Consider the following 17,803-nt stretch of genomic DNA (forward strand, 5'->3'; position numbering starts at 1 on the left):
CAGTCCCAGCTCCCGGCCAAGCTATCCCACCTCACCTGGGCACCGTTGCGGCTGAAACACTCCCGCGGCCCCTCTACCTTCCCCCCCGACATACATCACCAGCTGCACCAAGCCCCACATCCAGCCAAGGCCAGCAAGAAACCTCCAGCCACTCCAGCCCTCACCCGAGGAGACCTGGAGCATCTCGACGCAAGCTAGGAGAACAAAAGAGGTACCTACCCCTTTGGCAGATGCATTTGCTTTGCCCTGGCGGTGGCTAGTGTGAGGCCGACATGGACCATGCTCCTTCCATCCTCCATACTGAGAAGGCATAACTCAGCCTCTCATGAGCCACGTAACTGCAGCTAGTCATCTTACTGTCCATCTCGTCGCTCTGTAGGACTTGGTAGAGGAAGTCTATATACCTAGCCGCGAGCTTGAGGGTCTGGATTTTACTGAGTTTGTCAGAGGGCAAGGTGGGGATGATTTTCCTCAGGGCTGCAAAGGCTTCATTGAGCGACTGAGTCCTCTGCCTCTCTCTGACATTGGCCAGGATCCTCTGGCTCTGCAGTTCTTCATAAGACTGGGAGCTGGGACTAGACTTTTTCCCCCTCTTCCCTGGGTTGGGGCTGCCATCTTCGCTGGATTTCTTACTGTATCTTCTTTTCCTGCCAAATCTCTTTGGCTGCCTTTCCAGCTCCTCTTCACTGGTCCCCAAGCTATCCACAGGGGAAACAGGAGAACTGGAACTTTCTTCCATGCTTTCTGCAAGAAGGGGAGGGGAAGAGACTTTCCCCCCCTCCTAATGTTATGTGAGTGTGTGTGTCTTAAATGTGCTTTAAATTCCTGAGACAGATCCTTTGGAAAAACAGGAGGTTTTTTTTTTTTTTGCTGACCAAACGTTTTCCAGGTTGCTTGAAGGGCTCTTATTTCAAGGACGGGGTTGTGCAAAAATTGAGGTCTTGGAGAGAGGAAGTTATTCTAACTTTTTGGAAACTTTAGCTGAGCTCAGTTGCTAAATAGTTGTCAGAAGTGAGGGAGGTGCGGGGCTCCCTTCTGATTGGCCGGCCAGGTCAGTGGGAGGAAAGCTTTTCGCCTGCTAAACTTTCACAGTTTTATGTTACACTTAACTAAAATCTTGGGAATGCACCTTGAATAAAAGATAGCTTGCGACCATTCCCCCCAACTCAACCCTCCCCCCCCGCCCCCGATTCAGGATTTGCAGCTGGGGAAGGGATCCCTCCAGAGCAACCCCTTGCTTGAGCTTTCAGGGTGCTGGTTTGCTTGTGGCGTGCTTGCAAACTTTACAATGTGCCTCTCAGCCCCTTCGCACAGCTCTGGGAACGGGATCCTATCTGGCCAAGGGGTACATCCCAGCTCTGTTGCTGGGCTGCGGTGGTACCTAGCCTGAATCAGGCTGCCAAGTATGGTGCATGCTATAGTTCGGCTTTTTCCCAAGCTCTTACACGTGCAGGGAGAGAGGAGAAGGCATTGGCTTTTGCTTTTGCCCTGTTGCAGTGTTGGGGTTCCTGTGCTGGAGGCCTTGCAAGGTGCCCATGGCAAGCTGCCCTTTGCAAAAAGCCCTTTGCAAAGTGTTCTTGCTTCCTTCCCCTTGCAGCACCCTGCTCACCCAGCTGTGTCCTCCCACATGCAGCCTTGGAGGCGGAGAGATGGGGTGGGAATCTGTCCCCCACCAGGTATGATTGGGTGATTTTGGATTGACAGAAGATCCCTGGGGTGCAAGGTACTGTAGGGAGGGTCAAAGTTTTGGGAGCAGCAGGCAATGTTTCTACTGGCAGGGAACAAAGGGATGTAGAAGACAAACCCAGAAGAACCCAAAATGTGCATCATCTAGAAAGCAGCCAATAGTTTCCAGAAAACTCTGGGAGGTGAGTCCTGGAGCAGTAGTATTGGCCACATAGCACATTCACCTGCCATTTTTCTCCCCACTTTTTTTCTCTCTTAAGTACTATTAGTGCTTTTTGGGAAGCAAGACCTGAGATAGGTGGGAGGTTATCTTTTCCTTCAGTCTATCTTACTGTTGAAAGCATAGTATTCTGGGGCATAAAAATTGTGGTGGTAGTTCCAAGGTTTCTGATGTAGCAAACAGAAGATGAGGGATCTATTTTTCCTCTCCATCACACCAGGGAAAATGTGGGAAAAACTCTGCTTGCTTCTGTTGAGTTAATGCAGAATAAAATCAAATTTGGACCTCTGATTTCAGTTAAAGCCCAAATTGCAGGAACAGACACATTCCTGAGCAGCAAAGATCATGTTTACAATAAGGATCAGAAAAATAAAATAGAATTTAAATAAGACAAAAGAAATTTATAAAAGGTAGATACTGAATTAGAAGAATTAGTTTGGAGTAGATTTCTTTGCAAAGTTTTCCAGTAGGTATCAACACTCATTAATGGAAAAAATAATGTCTAGCTTGATTGGAAAGTGTTCTTTGGTAAGAGAAAGAATTTTGGCTTGCCTGGGGCTGACTCTACTACTGGTAGGTAATGTTTATAGTGGAAAGACTTCCCCAGGCAGCCCCTGGGGAGAGCCTGCGTTTGCTTTCAAAAGGAAAGGTTTTCAGGTGCAGCACAGAAGTCGGAAAGCAAAGCAGTTCTGCAAATAGATTTTTAATCCAATTTAAGACCCCGCCGAGTTGGACAGGACGGGTGCCTCGCACTCATGTTTGGACCCAAAAGCCAGATTTCCAAGAAATCAGTCTTCTAGGAGGGCCAAGGGCTCACAGCTGGGGCAAGAGGTGGGCAGTAACTTTGTGTCTATAGGAGCATGCTGAAACATGGAGCTCTGCAAGTGCAGGGTACCATGGTGCCATCTAACAGCACTATGGACCTGACAGGAGAATATTGTCCTCAGATGAGTTAGGGCAAGCGGAATTTACACTGGGAAATTAGAAAGCATTTTCCCGTGCTGCAGCGACTGCCAAGATTTGATTTGGGGCTGGTCTGATGCTGAAGTGATCCACTGAAACAATTTTGAATAGTACACTACTGTGGTTTAGGTGACTGTTGAGCTCCAGAAAGGCAAGGCAGGGTGAGAAAAGTCTAAATGATGATAACATCTCCTGTCCTGTCCTGTAAGCAAAATAAACTGCTACTGATTTAGCAATGTCAGTATAAAACTACACCTCAGAGGCAAAACAGCTTCATAAGTTGTATTCAGTTTTGATCTCAAAGTATTTAGAAGTCACCTATTCTTAGTCTTTGGGATCATTTCCAAGTATTAAGAGAAACCAGTGCACAATGAGCTAGGGAAACCAGCATTGAAGATCTGAGGGAAATCTCTGCTTTCCAGCTGCAAAGAGCATGATTTTCTGAGCAAAGAGGTTAGCTATTAGTCAGACTGGATCCTCTGCTTGTTTGCACCAGATTTATGGTAGTAAACTGCAATGGATTTGCAATGATTTGTTGCGTGAGAGAGGACAGTTGGGCTGCTAAAATTCATTGTGCTGGATTGAGCGCTATGGTCAGTTCCCATGCATAGTGTGTACTACCCGAAGATGCTAAGAACATCTGTAAAAGGCTTTCTGGAGAGGGCAGTTGGACTGTGCTCTGGACTGAGCACAAGAGTGTGAGGAGCAGGGGGAGCAGAGCTTGCAAGAGTAAGTGGGGATGCTCATTGCTTCTCCTTTCTCGTGCCCTGCCAACATGTTTGTTAATACTTATTCTGCATCTCTTTCTTTTCCTCTGCAGTGGTCACCATTTCCTGGGGGGTATGGGAGCGAGGTGCTTCGATGGAGTAGACTCTGCCCATCGAGTTTGGGGGCAGAAGAGTCTTGGGGACAGGTGCTGTGGATGTATCTCAAAATGCCCAGCTCTCAGCTGGGACAAGCTGTTTTACTGCAGGGCTCGTGGTGTCTGTGGCAGTCACCAGGCCCAAACCATACGTATATGGCCAGAGACAGGCACAGTAGGAGACTTGTGGCTTCTAGATGTCATACTAAAGTGATAGTGGTAAAAGGCAGCCACTCACCTGGCATAGTCCTGTATGGTGTGTTCAGGTATAGGCTGCCAAATGGACTGCCAGGTAACTGATTTCATAATGCAACCATGCTGTGCCATCCTGAGCAAGCATCCAAGCCATAGGAACTCCTTGTGCTCTCTGATGTGCCTCCTCCAATTTTGCAGTGCAAGGAAGAGAAACGGGCCGTCACAACAGAGGGAGTGCTGTGCCTCTCTGTTGAAATTGGGCCCCGTTCTCCTCCTGGTCCTGTGAATGCTGAGGCTATATTAAACAAATAAATGAACAGCCCCAGCCCCCTGCCTGGCTCTGCGAACAGCCTGAAGGACTGTTTGCATGACAAAGCACGGCAGAATTTCTCCCTAAGGGGACTGTTGCTGTGCATAACCTCTAAAAGCGCAAAGCTTTTTAGTTTCAAGCAGACTTCATTAGAGGAAATTTATGGTGAAACTAGGCTGTGTCATAATTATAAAGTCTATAACCCCAGCTCCAACTAGAATCACTCCAGAGCTGCTGTGTGTATGTATACACTTTATGGCTGTGGAGTCCCCTAGCAGTACTTAGTGCCAGAGCTAAGTACAGTGTTGACAATATTGCAAATATCTTCCCTTGGAGCAGATCAAAGGCTGAGTCTACTTGCATGCAGACCCTAGTGAAATGTGATCTGGTTCTCCTGAAGGAAGAAGGAGTTTGAAAGGTCTGTGGTGGGGCCACGTGGTACAAAGGCACCTTGTTCCCCAGCTCCTCTGAGCTCCTTGCAAAGGAGGATGGTGAGTACATCCCTACTATTTCACAGCAGGGCAGGAAAGACATTACAAAATAACTCTGATACAGAAAATAGACAGTTCTGGTGAAAGTTTAATACCACTGTTTAAAAATCTATTATGACATTAATTGTGCTGTTACTACTCTTCCATTACCATTAGCATGTTCCTAAAAATTAGAAGACAATGAACATAGACTGGACTTTGTGATTTTCTCAATTTAAAGTGTTTGTTCTCAATTTAGTAATTGTTCTCAATTTAAGTCTGTGGTCCAGTTGTTCCATTAGCCTGCAGACGTCTGCACCAGCAGAGAGCTGTGGAGGAGAGTGTCTGGTGTCTGCCTCCTGCTGCCCTTTCTCTTAGTCTCCACTATGAAGTAGGGAAAGGTTTGGTGCTCAGGCAGTAAAGGCGATGGCTTTTCAAAGCATCAGAGATCCCAACACTGACTGCTCTTACAGCTCCTCTTTGTTCAGGGAATCTGCCAAGGATGTAAATCTTTGGAGCAAACTGAAAGTTCAAAGATGCTGTTGTGCTTTCTGCCTTCCTTGGCCTCACTACCTGTTACTCTAGAGAAAAACATCATTTTTTCCCCTTCAGAAATGCCCTGGTTGAAAAGCATATCCAGCACTGAATGTCCTCTACCATGGCCATGTCTAGTTATACTGTTTTTTTTTCCTTGCTTTCTGTGTGATTTTTTAAAAAAGGGCCTCCTGGAGTAATTAATTGTGCAGTAGCCACCAGTCCTGATCTGTTGTGTGCATCTTTCACATGCTGTCTTTGCAAGAGTAGCCATGTTTAGCTCTGAACTCCCTCTTTGTGGACTTTCTTTATTTATTTTTTGTATTGTGCTGCAGCAGCAGCCGAACAGTGGATGGATGTTTCCCTAAGCACAGACCCTGCATGACAAGTTCATAATCAAAAGCAAAGAAGCAGTGAGTGAGGAGCAGGAGGTAAGGAGAACAAGGCTTTAGGGATAAGACAGTTGGAGCAGAGCACAGCTTCAAAGTAATTGGATATGCTATCTTTGGAGTTCTGTGCAGGAATGTACATCTGTTTCTGAACTGTTACCAGCTGATGTGCCCGCTCTTCTTTTCTGCTTTCTCAGTCATAAACCTTTGAAGCAGCATATAAGCATACACAAGCAAAGAACTCAGGACAGTGCATCCTATTACTTTCTTGACTTGACAACAAATGTAGTCAAGGTCAAGGTGTGCTTTTAATCTACAAATGTATTGCTTGACTAGCTGAGTGTGCTGATGCCAACTCCACAGAGAGAAAGGCGGTAGCTCTCTGCTGGTACCTAGAGTTGATATTTGGTTTGAGTGCTCGCTTTGGCTTCCTCACCTTTATGCGTGAGGATGCTGGAAGTTAGGACGTTTTTAGGGAAGACATTATAAGATGATGATAGAAAATAGAGAAGGAAAAGACTTGGAGATTGTCCTGGTGGACATCTCTTGCTGTGGGGGAAAATTTCCCAGGGAGTCTTTGTTCATCTCCTTTATTAAGCTGAAAGCTCCATCCAAGCTTTGACATAGCATATGACTTGCAAAGGCTGTTTTTTCTTATTCCACTTCTTCTAGAATGAGACTTTCAAAATCATAATTTGGCCCTCCCATTTCCCCTTCAATACAAAAGGATGACCAAAACAAAATGTTGGGAGAGGCGTGTGTTACACACAGATGCTCAGTTCTCTTTTCTGCCAAGCACTTGCCTTTTTTGTTTTCTTCTCTCAGAATGTAAGTTATACAGTGCTTTCTTTATTTGCTACAATGCTAAGGCAGACTGTCAGCAGTGTAATAGTGATCAATATAAACTATATAAATTATAAATAATTTTTAAAATATACTGTGGTGTGTCACATTGTTAGTATGTTGTATAATTCACGGCTTTCCTAACCTATGCTGAGATTCTGCAAAGTACTTAAGCATGCATTGCAAGGGAGAGGTGCACTTGATTCACATTGACTTCCTTGGGACATAAGCAAGTGTTTAAAGTTAAGCATATGCTAAATCCAGGTCTAAATTTCAGATTCTCAAACCACCAAAATAAGAAGTAAACTCTTCAGTGACTTCATCAGGTTCTGGATCAGGCGTTCAGACATAATCTGTCAAACAGAGGACCAGTTCCCAGTTCCCAGTACTCCAAGCTCCACTGTCAATAGAATAATTTAGACCAGATACAGTTCTGACTTGAATGCTTAGTGCAGTGTTTCAAGTTTAGTGTTGATTGCTGGCAAGATTAGAAATCCATGTAATTTCCCCTGTCAGTAGCATTGGAAAGATAGTGTGTGTCTGCTGTAGGAAGAAACCAAAATGCACTGGCATTGTAATTGTGAATTTTATTTTTAATGATCATGCAAAGCAAAAAGGAGAACCAGTTTTGGAGAGAGTAAAATGTAGTAGCTATCATGATTCCAAAAATAACATTTCTATTTTAGATCATTTACCCAAGGCTACCACTAATTGCAGATCAAAGTGGAATGTGTCCCTGGGAATCCACAGGGAAAATAGTTTTTTTCCTCTTTTTGGAAGGTGAAATATTAATTGTGGCTGCAGCACTAGTAACTGTAGCCTAAAACCTGAGTTATGAAAAATGAAAATATTATTTCATGAACTGGAAAATTAAAGCATGCAAAGTATTCTGTTCTCCTTGACTTTTCTCCTCCATCTCCAGCCTCATTAAGTTGTGCTTCCCACCAACATCAAGGAGAATCCAAACCTAACCTGGCTATTCCAAAGGCATTCCGGCACAGTTGGTCAGGCTTTTGTTGATTTTTTTCAGATTGCAACACCCAGTTCAAGGCAGGTACATTCATCAGAATGTCAAGTTTGGCTTCTAGTTTTTAATGTTGGTTGATAGCTCTTTCTTCAGAAGATGGAGAAGTGCTTCCACTGAGATGCCAGGACTTGTTCCTGAGACTAAACTTTGGTTGACTTTAGCAGTGCAAGTGTAGACTATTGCTTGAAGAGGATTCAGTAAGGCCATTGCTAGTGTAAGGATTTCTCTTATCTCCCCATACAGTTCATGAAGAGAGGGTCTGATCCATCCTCATGATGGATCCTCTCTCTGAGGTTACAAAAAACGTCTGCAGAGGCTAACTTCCTCAGGTCAGTACTACTCTGTTCTTGGTTTTGTTTTTCATCTATGAAGCCCTAGAACTAGTGTAATGAAAGTACTGATCCTGTGGAGCAGATTTAAGGTCTCTGGCTTTCTTGTCTTAGCTCCTAGGATGAAAACTATTGCTGCTAGTCACAAGGAGCCCTGCCCCTTAGTCTGCCTCTTAGTTTGATTGCAGCCATGGGTTTGGTCATGATTTCTTCAGCGCTGTGTACATTATGCACAGTGTGTGCAATTACTCTTTTTACACCTCTTGAAATCTGAAATTACTGTGAGGTCAAATGACTGGAAAGCCTACCAAAAAAAGTCCAAAGTATTGTTGCTATAATTCCTGGATTTTAGCATTTTTGAGGATTTATCAGGACTCCAGAGAGCTAAATCAGCTTGTAATTAACTGTTTGGTAAGGTAAAATGACAGCAACAAGGTCCTGAAAAGCAATGTGCTGGTGTAATTATACTGCCAGTGAAAAATTTGATTTTTCTTATAGGCCTGGTAGTTTTACATAAGAATCTTTCTCAAAGCATATTAAAAATCACTTTTTTCCATTTGCTTTGGCAATGAAACCACTTTGAAAGCTATGTCGGGGGGGATGCGTGGCTTCAGTGACGTCTCCTTGCTGCTTTCCAGAGGAGGTTAAGAAATGTCTCATAACTGAGGAGATGAAACCCCCCAAAATTGTAGGACATGCGGAAAGGCAAGTAGAGAAGCACCTTCACCTGGGTTTATCACTTGATGGATGTGCATATACCGAGGGGAATTTATTGTCCCTAACATTAGCCAAGTAAAATGTAGTCATTGGGGCTGCCTGTAAAATTTAATCATCAAGGTACGCTATCTGGTAATTTGGAATATGGGATGTTGTGAAGCCTAAATGATGAACTTGAACTCAAATGGCTATTTGATAACTCTGCCTGGAGGAGGTGAACCCTTCCCCGGAGCTGTGTGTCTTTGCAGGTGGCCTCAGTACAGCCCCAGAAACGGCTGCATAGGAGCCCACAAGCGTCCTTGGAACTGTCAGAATTTGGAAAATCTCAATTTTGAATGTCAAGGCAAAATAAGGGGAAAATTGTTACAGTTTCTGAAGTAAGGAAGCCTGAATTTTTGATGAGAAAATGCTGAGGGCATTTGAAAACCTTGGATTTTACTATTACCTGAGCTACTCATTGCTTGCAAATCCCCAAGCCTTCTTTTGCCCAGATAAAAACAAGCAATGTCTGCCTTCATTCCTTGTCCCGCTGAACCATAATTCCCCAAACATTTCTTCCAGGATTTAAGTCATATTTGTGGCTATGTATCATGTTGCATATGTCTTTTGTTTAAGGGAGACTGCTCAGCTCATTGGCAGCACTCATTGATGAGCCAAATGAGTCACTGCTGAGTGACAGGTCATTCATCATGGTTCCTGGTGGTGGAAAGTCCTGCCATCAAAATATTCCTACTCCCTATCAGCCAGATAGTGGCATCCAAGGGACAGGATCTTGGTTTATGGTTCCAAAGGGAAGGGCTCTACTTCCTGGTCATTGCCAGTGCTGGGCCAAGTGAAGATACTGGATTAAACCTCTCTTAATATTCATCTGCATGAAACAGAGACCCACACCCTTTGCCTAAAACTTCAAAAACTAGCTAGTTATAAGCTAAATCACAGATGCTCTCCTGTGCCTTGATGGAAAAAACGATTTGCTTATCATTTGTCTTCCCTTTCCTAGAAACAGTGCTCAAAAAATTATACCCACTCTTCATGTCTTATTCATCTTTTTTAATCACAAAGTTCTTTCCCACTGGCATTTTTTTGTGCCCCCCTGTGCACCTGTAGCTTTAGTGACATTTCCACAGCAGAGGACAAAATATACCCTCCCAGCCACCAGCCTGCTTATTGTTTTTTGTTTCAAAATACGTGCCTAACTGAAGCCCCAGAAGAGCAGTGGCTGACACTCTATGGAGGTCAGCAATGCCGTGTCATGTCTTTAATGGCTTAGCGTATTAGCAGAAGGGTCTGATCTGGTGAAGATTGCTTGGATTATCAACTGCAAAAATAAAGCAAGGTGAAAGAGATCTTTTGTTTCCTGCTGTTACATATTGAAATGGTGTAGAAGAAGGAAAGGGCATCACCCTAGAGAACCGCCTGGATGACTGATGATCTTCTTGCCAAGCAAAGAAATAGAAATCTGCTAGAATTAATTCTTGGGGCAAAATGGATTTTTTTTTCTTGATAGAACGTTTCATGAAACATGTCAATATTCCTAGGAAAATGTAATTTCTTTTGGAAAAAACAGACACCTTAACTCTGAGCCCTTTCCTTCCTCAAGCTTTAGGTTAGGTTTACGTGTGACTCCAGGTACTTTAGCTGCCTTCTGCAGCTGCTCCCCTTTATGAACATCCCTTACACACCATGACAGCTGAGCAGGAGAGGATTTGTTGTGTCCTGGCTTATCTATCTGCAACTGAAGTAGACACAGAAAGCCACAGTGCCTTCCCTTTGAATTTTGCTCCAGCAATGGGCTGGCACCTCCAGATCAAATAGCTTAACTATCACCTGGTTCTTTTTTTTTTCATTTTGGTATTTAATTTGATGTTGAAAAGTTGAATTCTTCCAGGGATGGTGGGAGGTGGGGGGAGGAAGATCACTGACTAGCTACACTTACAGCTTCAGAAGAGACATTCAGTCAAACAAGCTGAGCTGAGAAGGGAAATTATTTTCTTAGCTTGATTAAAACTTCTGCCTTTTCTTTGTCTTTAGTAACACCTGTTTAACTCAAGCACCTGAATAAACTTTGGGGAGAAAAGATAGTTTTGTTAAAGACTCAGCTGGACTTTAAAAGATCAGGTTCCACTTCTGGGACCCTCAGCAAATCCAGGGGAAACCAGGCTTGATATTCCTATTAAGATCTGGGGAGGAAAAGCATGAAAACCCATCATTTCTTTGAAAAGCAGTTGGGTGAAAAAGGCCCAGCCCAAACAAACAACCTCTCAAAACTTAAGATTTGTAGAATAATTAAAAAAAAAAAAAAAAAAAAGAAAAAAAGAAAAGAAAAGCAACCACAGAAAGCCATAAAACATTAATATTAGTTTTGGACTGTTGCTCCAAAATGGAGCAACAAAGTGGTCCTTTTCTCAAGAATAATGACCTCTGTTTGTGTAGACCATATAGTCTTTTGGGGTATCATGAAGCACATCTCAAGCCATCTTGACTTAGATCTGTTTTTAAACATGCTGTGGTAAAGACATGAAAGCTATTGTAAGGAGAATGTAGTAGCTAAAGCCAGCTGAAACACTGGAAATGAAATTATCAGGGAAACAGCTGTACCCTTCAAAGACACAGGAAGAGCATTCCCGCAAAGCATTAGGGAGCACCCATAAGTTTGTATTCGTAGTGTCAGGGAAGATGCATGTTGCATCCAGGAGGCAGGGTATACTTCCCCCACTGCTTCCTAGCTCCCACTGATGCCTTGCTTCATCGTGTCTCTGGCATCCGCTGTGCAGGGACAACTTGCTCAGTATTATCTGAGCCTTACTACATTGTGATCAAATGGTGGAAAATGATGCTCCAGCTGTACTCCAAGAAGCTAGGCTCTGTTTTCCATTCTGGTTGCCCACATCCTAACTTCAGCATCTCAGATGGAAAATGCATGTGTGAATTGTTCCTTTCAGTGAAGCTGTAAGATGCATTGCAAGGCTGGGTGCATCAGTATACTCTGCCATGCTGGGGCACATCTTGACCTCTGCAGGAGAAATGACATCCTATATGGTAAACTTGGAAGTGTGTAAGTCATTGTATTGAAGTTAAGGGGATGGCATATGTGCTCAAATCCTTTCCAGGAGCAGCCCCAGTTCAGGAGGTGATGTGGGCAGCAGCTGCTGCCTACAGCTGTGGTCTAACTTCCATGTTATTCAATCCTTAAGTTCAAATTGTATCAGTGCATATTTGTGGTGTCTGCCGCAGTGCTGAAAAAGGCACTGGTAGGGTTTGCCATGAGGAAGGGCATCACAGACTGTAGTGCACTGCAAAGTATTACTTTTTTGTGCAATTTTGCTTAGAGTGCTTTTAAATTGTATTTAACTGTTGAAGGAGGAGGGCTATAAAGTGTGCCTGTCCTCAACCTGAATCTCCCCCAACTTTTTCATTATCTGTTTAGCTGTGTGATTTCTTTCTTCTTCTTCTTCTTCTTCTTCTTCTTCTTCTTCTTCTTCTTCTTCTTCTTCTTCTTCTTCTTCTTTTTAACCTAGCATTGTTACTATTGTGATGTTTTATTTCCTTCTCTTTTGACTAAGGTGAAGTTTATTGTTGGTTCCATTATATTCTCTATTGGATGACTTGTAGTCTGATCCAGAACTTTCAAAGTCAGCAGAAATCTTAATGTTGCTCTCAGCAGGCTTTGGGGTAAGCTTTGATAATTCTACCCTCACAAGGGCATGCTAAAGCACGAATCCAGTAGGCATTTGTCACATCTCAGTCTCCTAAAGGACCAATATATTTTTGCAATATTTTGTAGGTCTTTGATCCATCACTGTTGCTTGATTATCCTTTGAGGAGTTAATAGTGCCCCATATCCTGAATTTACTAAGTTTGGATTCTCCAGTTGCATTTCCCTAGAAGATACATAAAAATAACACATGATAACTGGTAAACCCTTTGTACAAACTGACTTACATTTTGTATATGGGCAAGACATTGAAACCATTGCTTTTGCACTTATGACAAAACCATCTATAAACTTTTGATGCAGTGGAGTATACTTGAAAATGTAATAGAAGTTTGGGGAACTGCTTGCTCACCTCAAAGCTTCAATCTTCAATATTCCATCCAGCAGTCTTTCATTTAGAAAAAATTAACATTAGAGGGATTTAGCTGTAGATGTTGCCACTGGCTCTGACAATAGATGTGCCTGGAGGGAATTTAGTGTGTCTTGTGTAGTTTTTTCATCAGTAGGAAATCCTTATTTTAGGACTAGAAGAATACCATTAGAGGTTCCCAGAATTGCTCAGCTGATTGAAAAGAAAGGATAAAGCAATGTGATAAGCTATTATCTTGAGAATGGTGGAGAACAGAGTGGGAGATGCAATTGGCTTTGAGGATTTATCCTCCCAGCCTACAGCACCTCATTGTTTCTGCACATCTGCTTGGTTGTCTTCTATTTTCCTTCTGCAGTGAGGGCAACACAGACCCACAGTTCTTGCAATGAAACTAGTGGAATACTTTTAAGCACACTTTACTCCAAGAGGCAGGTCAAACAGTTATGACCTGGATTAAATTCCAGTAAATCTCTTTGATTTCTGTACAAAGTGCCTTGCAAGCATCAAGCTACATGCATTTACTCGGATATAGACTACAAAAAACCAAAGTTCTTCATTAAAAAACTCTTCTCTTTAACTATGCTCTAAAAGAAGCCTGAAAAGAGCTTGGCTGCACCAAAAATTAAATAGAAGAGCAACTTCAGAAAGGGTAATGGAAACACTTCGTTTTCTTGGTTTGTACTAGGTCAGCCTCATCCTGGGAACTGAGACTTGCATGGGTAATGAAAAGCCAAGTTCTGCAGTGCCACACCATAGAAAGCACAAACAGCATTTTCTGAACCTTTGGTGAGTTTGGTGGAACACCTTCTAGCTTATGAGGCAAAGCCTAAATTAAAAGCTATGAACCTCAGCATTTCACTACATGTTGTGCAACCACATCTCAGGGCTATTTTGTAACTTGAGTTGCTCCATGTTTTTTTCAGTGTGATCTAATTTTTGGTGGAAGCACATGTCACTGCTTTGTCAAAAACCTGATTTGGAAAACAGACAGAAAAAAGTTGATTGAAAATAAACAACTTATTTTCAAGAAACTGTGAACTTTCAGAAGGGAGTTTTTGAAGGCATAGAACGTTTTATTTAGGGGAAAGCAGAAGGCAATAGGCAGCATTTTTTGCCTCAAGTATGACAAAAGATGAGTCTGAAGTCTGAACTCACTTGAAGAATTCTGAACACAAAGTGTTCTTTTAATACAGTCCTCTTTCTCTGTGCAAAAGATGTGGACAGGAATGGAGAGAGATTTTAAAGTGAAACCTCTGCAAGCTGGATGTTACCTAGCAAAGGAGCGTGTAAACATATCCTATGAAAAAGATTTCTCCAGTGGTATTGGGGAGCCTGGAGAAAGCGCTTTTGGTGTGCTTTCTTGTGATGATGTGATTCTGCTAACAGCAGCAGAGTGGGTTGTTTTGCTGGCACTTTTTGGTCAGAGTCAGATGTGCTCAGTCTGTTGATGATGAAAGGCCACCCATTAATCGCAAGGCCCCCAGATGCTTTCTTCCAGTCCTCAGTTGACAGATATGAGCTTGATGCAGGAACTAACTGAGGGATGTTGATGCTGGAGGGGTAATTTTCTTAGCTTGCGTGACGTGAGGGTCAGACCAGAGCTATCAGAGTACTTTCTGCTTGGGGATTTCTCTGCTTTGGCATGTTTACTTTGTTCTCTGGCAGAAGTCCAGGAAAATGTAGGAAATGACACAGGATGGTATTTTCCCCACTGCATGTTCCTAAGCATTTTATTTCCCACCACTGCTGTACTGGTTTAGCTAGCTGCAGTGGGAAGGAGGCAGGAATAGGTGGACTGCTTTGCTCCTGATATAGACGAAGTGAAACTCCTTACAAATGCAGTGGGACAAAGTGAGGCCAATCCAGATTGATTTAGAAATTTGCAAGCAAACATCTGTCAGGCACAGAGCATAGACGAATAACAAGATCGGACTGGAGCAGACATATGATGAAATTCTTCCATGTGGAGGGAAGGGAAAAGCGGGGGGAGGGGGGGGGAATGGCAGTACAACGTGTACTAATGTTTTTATTATAATGCAAGACATACCAGTAACAGGCACACGTGAAGCTACAGAAGTATGTGGTATATTGCTGTGCTGTATTTTTTAAATATCATTAAGTAGGCTAGTTTTGTCGTGTATTTGATATTCTGGCTGTTATCGCTAGGAACGGACCAACCAATTTGTATGGAATATGAATTGTGCTTAAACTTAGTCTAATCACTGACCCTTCCAGAGTTTGCAAAATATGTTTCTAACCTGAGAACTGATAGGCTAAATCTTGTGCTGTAGAAAGAGGCCAATTGGTCATACATTTGACCCAGATACAAATCTCTTGGGTTAAAAATAAGAGACTGTTGGAGAGTGGAGACCGAAACACATCACGGATAAGATTTATATTGCTTTATTTTATTTTGTTGGAAAATACAACTAAAACAAAAATGATGATCATTTTTGTGAAATTAGAGTTTTCAGTGTTTTTCCCTCAGTGTTTCAAAGTGAGGAGGAAGTAATGAATTGTTGATACATCTACATTTTTAATTTGTAAATTAATGTGTAACTCCCACTTTTTTAAAGATTCCTCGCATATTTTGCAGGGAATAGTTACATTTGAAATGAAAGAGAAATCTTATTGTATTTTTATTTCTTATTTCTTATTTCTTGAATAATCCTGATGCATTTATATACTATCCTTTTGCAATACTTACATGAAAATCTCCTAGTTTTAGAAGAAAAGGAAGGAAATATTACTAGGGACAAGTCATTTTTTTCACTCATTCTCTTCACTGCTATTTGCTATTAATTTAGGAGGATTTCCCTGTCAGCAAAAGAGGACAAAGTTAAAATAAGAAAAAAAGAATGGAGAATAACTTTTTCTTTAGTATTTCTTCACCTTGTTCCTGCCTCTTTCTCATTTTTCCTTTTTCCCCCCAAGAATGATGAAGGAATCAATGAAACAGGTAGTGGAGAGCACACACGTATGACAAATCCTTTCTCCTCTTCCCCCCACCTCTTGGCAATAAAATTGAGAGGGAATTTTCCATCCATAACAATTCTTTAATGAAGAATTTCAAATGAAAGCATCATGCTAGAAGCTTGTTTTTTGGATGCGGGATGGGGGTGGAATCTATTCCCCTCTCTGGGCAGCCCTAATTTTTCTTTACTGAAGAAAGATACCTGAACATCTGGTAGTGTTCCTTCTTGTTCTTACATCTTTGTCAATAATCGGATTCTGCAAGGAGGATTTTAGCTGACATGTAATGAGAAAATGGGAGCCAGAGAGGGAGGTAGCTCCCTCTCTCAGAGCTATCCTGAATATGCCATTCCAACAGGACTAAAAGCACTAAAACTGGTTTTGTTGCTGAGATTGGCAGATATGGCTGCAAATGTGCACAGGGAACAGAGCTGATGACTCATAAGGTGATGTTTTTACAAACACTTTGCTGACCACAAAGTCACTGTAAGAGTTCATTTTTTCCCTGTGAAACTTATATGTAAAAAATGTTGCCTCTCCCCGTAAGAAAGCTGCTTGTTTGCATTCAAATTAGTATCTATTTACTTTCAGATTTGTACTTCCTTTGTCCCATTATAAAATGCAGAGTTAATTCATCATCTAAGTCTAACATTTCCAAAAAGCGAAAAGAGTGAGCTGGCATGGCCCTCCCCCAACTTCTGCGTATTTTTATTTCTCTTCAGCTGCTGTTTAGAAAAAGTAATGCATTGTAGTGGATATAATGGAATTGCGCAGCAGCAGTTAGACCATAATTCAGTCTGCAAATTTTGGATAACTAATGATGAGGTACAAAATGGAAAAAAAAAAGACATCATCTTGATTTTCAGGCTCCAAATTGAGCAGAAGGGCTGGCCAATATTAAATTTCTCTTTCCATCTTCTTTACCTGTTTGCATTTCATTTTACAGATTAATGTTTAGTGCAGAAATTACCACGAGGCAGAAATTGTCAATCATTATTTGTACAATGGCACTTTTTTGAGCAAAACTGAGCTTCAAAGTTTGGGTTGCACCAAATCATTCTGATTTGGTGAAAATTCAGGCAGCCCTTCTGGGAACCATGGGTGCTCTTCACTGATTTAGTGAAGTGTTCAGAAGTTTAATTTCCAAAGGAATTGTCTGATACCTAGTCTGACCTCACATTTATGATAAACTAGAGAATTTTGTTCAATTACACCTGTTTTGAGCCTATCAATTTGTTTGCTTAGAAATTTTTACTTCCTGTCTCTCTCCTTCTTTCCTTTTAAACTTTTCACATTTTTTTCTTGTGTTAATTTTCTTTTTAATGCCTTAAAAAATACTCTTCTATTTTTTTAGTAAAAAGAAAGCAGAATAAAAAACAAATCCACTGTCACTGGATTAATCTCCTACTATCCCCTTTGCAGTAGGGAGCAATGAGAAAATATTTCAGCGAAGTAGTTGGTCTAGGGCTGGAGATTTCAAGAGATGCAGGGTCTACCACCATTTTTTAGTAGTCTGGTGCTAGCTACTCACCTCAAAAATGTATGCCTCATTCCCAGTTCATTCACTGTAGGCCTACAGGATGTTTTCATCTTGTAAAGTTACTTGCACATACCTTCTTGGTTGTCCAAGAGTAGCTTGGTTTTGCCTGTTACCTGCATGAACCTCATACAACCACCATTGCAGCTGTGCCTTGATGGCCAGGAGAAATAGGTGATTGGGACAGCTGCGCCGCAAGGCAGCACTTGTGATGGAGAGGTCAATCAAGCTGTTACTGTAACACAATTTCAGTCTGTAAATCATTCATGGAGGCTTCTTCTGTTTCAAAAGGTAGTTTCAGTTTAATTAATCTTTCTGTCGCCAATGCAGATTTGGTTATGTTTAATTAACCCTGCAAAGTCTCTAGCAAATGATGGCATTTCTGTTGCAGTGGAGAGGTTTCATCTTATCCAATTTTGAGTCATTGAATGGACCATGATTGCATTTCAGTCCACTTACCAAATGTGACAAAAGCAGTTCTGGCTTCTTTTCTGCAGTGATTCATAAGGACAAGTTATTAAGATATTAAGCCCCAGGATTGGGGCCAGGAGAGTTTAGATACTGGCGGCATCACAGATGCTGTTTCTGTCCTTCTTGATGGTGTGTTTACATGTCAGCTGGAAATTTCCTAAATAAGTTGATTCTAACCATCAACAAATATAG

The 17,803-nt window shown here is 42.0% G+C and overlaps 1 protein-coding gene across 1 annotated transcript in view; it reads right to left on the reverse strand.

The window, feature by feature from the left end:
* Positions 1-952, reverse strand: part of TWIST2 (twist family bHLH transcription factor 2) — a 45,103-nt gene extending 44,151 nt beyond the window's left edge. Inside the window, exon 1 of the mRNA XM_062578917.1 lies at positions 220-952. Within this exon, the coding sequence (XP_062434901.1) occupies positions 257-739 (483 nt within the window). The 5' untranslated portion in view covers positions 740-952 and the 3' untranslated portion in view covers positions 220-256. The remainder of the gene's footprint in view (positions 1-219) is intronic.
* Positions 953-17,803: the final 16,851 nt, after the last annotated feature.

The sequence above is a fragment of the Rhea pennata genome, chromosome 6, assembly GCF_028389875.1.
Source record: "Rhea pennata isolate bPtePen1 chromosome 6, bPtePen1.pri, whole genome shotgun sequence".
Lineage (NCBI taxonomy): Eukaryota > Metazoa > Chordata > Aves > Rheiformes > Rheidae > Rhea > Rhea pennata.